This window comes from Cariama cristata, unplaced genomic scaffold, assembly GCF_000690535.1.
Source record: "Cariama cristata isolate BGI_N322 unplaced genomic scaffold, ASM69053v1 scaffold34456, whole genome shotgun sequence".
NCBI classification, from domain to species: domain Eukaryota; kingdom Metazoa; phylum Chordata; class Aves; order Cariamiformes; family Cariamidae; genus Cariama; species Cariama cristata.
Window position 1 is genome coordinate 441 of NW_009622101.1, and position 2,680 is coordinate 3,120.

At 64.4% G+C, this 2,680-nt stretch overlaps 1 protein-coding gene and 1 pseudogene across 1 annotated transcript; both read right to left on the reverse strand.

Moving 5' to 3' along the window:
- Positions 1–72: 72 nt before the first annotated feature.
- Positions 73–778, reverse strand: LOC104163278 (annotated as a pseudogene).
- A 1,136-nt stretch (positions 779–1,914) lies between these two features.
- On the reverse strand, positions 1,915–2,534 carry LOC104163279 (serum amyloid P-component-like; the record flags this gene model as incomplete). Its single annotated transcript, XM_009702225.1, has 1 exon — positions 1,915–2,534. A coding segment is annotated over one exon (620 nt), but the record flags the coding sequence as incomplete, so codon positions are not given.
- Between the last annotated feature and the right edge of the window lie 146 nt (positions 2,535–2,680).

Here is a 2,680-nt window from a genome sequence, read left to right on the forward strand (position 1 = left end):
CGGCCACCACGAGTGAGTGCAGGAGTGCACCAGCCCCGCGCCGTGCACGGGGCATCAGGGCTTCAGGTAGACCTCGCCCATGATCTTGTAGGGGGTTTCTCCAGCTGAAGATGGGGGCTTTGCTGGGGCTGTCGTGCATGGCTGCCATCACCCCTGGGGTGGACATCCCCGTGTCCCACATATACACGGATGAGATTTCCCCCGAAAAGGACTGCTGGGTGTCAGGGCTGCCCCCGAAGGCGTCCTGCTCCTGCCCTAGCACAATGGCTGCCTCTGCTCCCGCTGTGTAGCCCCTCTGCAGCTCCTTGCAGGGCCAGGGCTTCCCGCTGAACCAAAAGCCCATGATGCTGGTGGTGGACTCCCAGCTGGCGCAGATGCGCTTGCTCTCTGTGATGCTCTTGGGGATGCTGAAGGACAAAAACCTGCCCCCCGCATAGACCTGGTACTTGCCAGGCTTGGGCTTGAAAAGGAGAATCTCATTGTCCTGCACCTTAGTGGCGTAGGAGAAGAGGCTGTAGGGCCGGTTCAGGTCGTTGTAGGACCGCAGGCACACGGTGAAGTTCTGCGGCAGCTGCTCCGGCTTCGCCCTCACCAGCACGTGGGAATCTTTGGTCTCTTAGGGAAACATGAACACTTTGTACGCCAGGTCTGAGAGGGATGAGGAAGAGGTGGCTGCTCCTGCCACGGCGAAGGCGTCTGGCCAAATCCCCCAAGCGGAAACAGGGTTGCAGTGTGCCAGCAAGGAAGCCCCCACCAACCTGGAGGTGGCCTCCAACATCAGACCCAGAGGTGGCTTCCACCACCAAGACCGGCCACGCATGGGCTGTGATACAGGGTGCCATGGGCATGGCGTGGTGAGGATGAGCTGTGGGAAGGAGGGTAAGAGCCCTTGATCCCCTCCCTACCATTTATCCACAGGTTGAAGGTGGCCACGTTGGTGCCCAGGGAGCTCCGGGTGCCTTCTCCACCGCATGGCTACTGCGTTACTCCTGTGCCTCCCCCTGCACCTGCTGCGCCCCTCGCTGCACCCATTGCACGCCTCACTGCACCCCCTGCACCCCTCTGCAGTGCTCAGGGTGCCCCACTGCTCCCCACTGCACCTTCTGCTCTCCCCGTGGGCCCCGGAGGGGGTCCTGCCACAGCCCCTCCACCCCTACCTTGTGGGGCAGCGAGGTCGAAAAGCACTGCGAGGGCAAGGAGGCAGAGCCACAGCTGCCCCGTGGCACTGCTGGGCCTGGCTGCCGGCACCTCCGTGGTGAGGAGGAGCTGCAAAGTCACCACGCTGCGGCCCTGGGGCTGCGCAGGGTCTGTGCTGGGGTGAGTGCGGCTATGCAATGGTGACGTTTGCCCACGACCTTCGTCCCCAAGTGCCCAGGGGCACTGATCCATGGGGCTGTTTGGCAACACGGTGAGGGGCCCAGGGCTGGTTCGCCTGCCCGGGAGCCTGCAGACCCAGCAGACTGGCAGGGAGACTGGGGACAGCGGGTGTGCACGGGGATGGGCATTGGGGATGGGGCCCGCGTCCCCAAGGGCTTGTGCTGCGCCCCTGCCTGCCGGTCCCTAGTCACTTCTGCTGTTTCATGTGTGGTCGAGCATCGCTGGAGGTGGTGGATCTGCATCCTGCCCATGCGGGAGCGGGCAGCGGGGCAGCTCGGAGGGGTGTGGGCAGGCGATAAGGTGCCCCAGGTGTTCGGGACAGGTCGGTGGCAAGTGCTGGTGCTCGGGAGGACCCTGCCAGGCTGAGCAGTGCTCCCAGCACTCCTCAGCCCCGTCCGAGCCCCATCCCAACTGCAGCTCCCCGGCTGGGGCATGAAGATGGCACCTTCTTGGTGGGCTGTAGAGGCAAAGGGGTGATGGGGACAGGGAGGACAAGCAGGGGGCTGAGGCCGCCCCAGCCCCGGATCCAGCCAGCTCTCACGGCCCCAGCACCTCCCGGAGCCGGGGTTTCACCACCACATCGCCCTTCACTTCATAGCTCAGGCTCTTCCAGGCCAGGATGGCGGGCGGCAGGCGCAGGGACTGGTAGGCGGCTCGCATCTTGTCTGGGGACAGCCCCGTGTCCCACAGGTAGACGTCGGCCAGCTCGCCCGAGAAGGAGTTGTAGACATCAAAGCCGCCCCCGAAGGCGTCCTGCTCCTGCCCCAGTAGGATGGCCGCCTCTGCTCCCACCGTGTAGCCCCTCTGCAGCCCCTTGCGGGGCCAGGGCTTCCCGTTGAACCAAAACTCGGCGATGCCAGTGGCTGACTCCCAGCTAGCGCAGACATGCTCCCAGTCCCTGTGGCCCTCAGGGACGCGGAAGATGACGAATTTGCCTCCCACGTAGAGTCGGTACTCGCCAGGCTTGGGCTTGAAGAGGAGGATCTCGTTGTCCTGTGCCTTGGTGGCGTAGGAGAAGAGGCTGTAGGGCCGGGTCAGATCGGTGTAGGACCGCAGGCACAAGGTGAAGTTCTGCAGCGGCTGCTCGAGCTTGGCCCTCAGCACCACGTAGGCGTCGCTGGGGTCCTCCCGGAAGACAAACACCTTTCGGTACAGGTCTGGGGGACGAGAGGCGGGACATGGCAGGAGGTTGGGGTGTCCTGCAGCCCCCTCTGACTGACTCTGAGCCTTCCTCCGACCCCCAGGTGACTTTGCATCCCTGACGTCCCCTCTGCTGACCCCAGCCTTGCTCCAGCATCCTCCA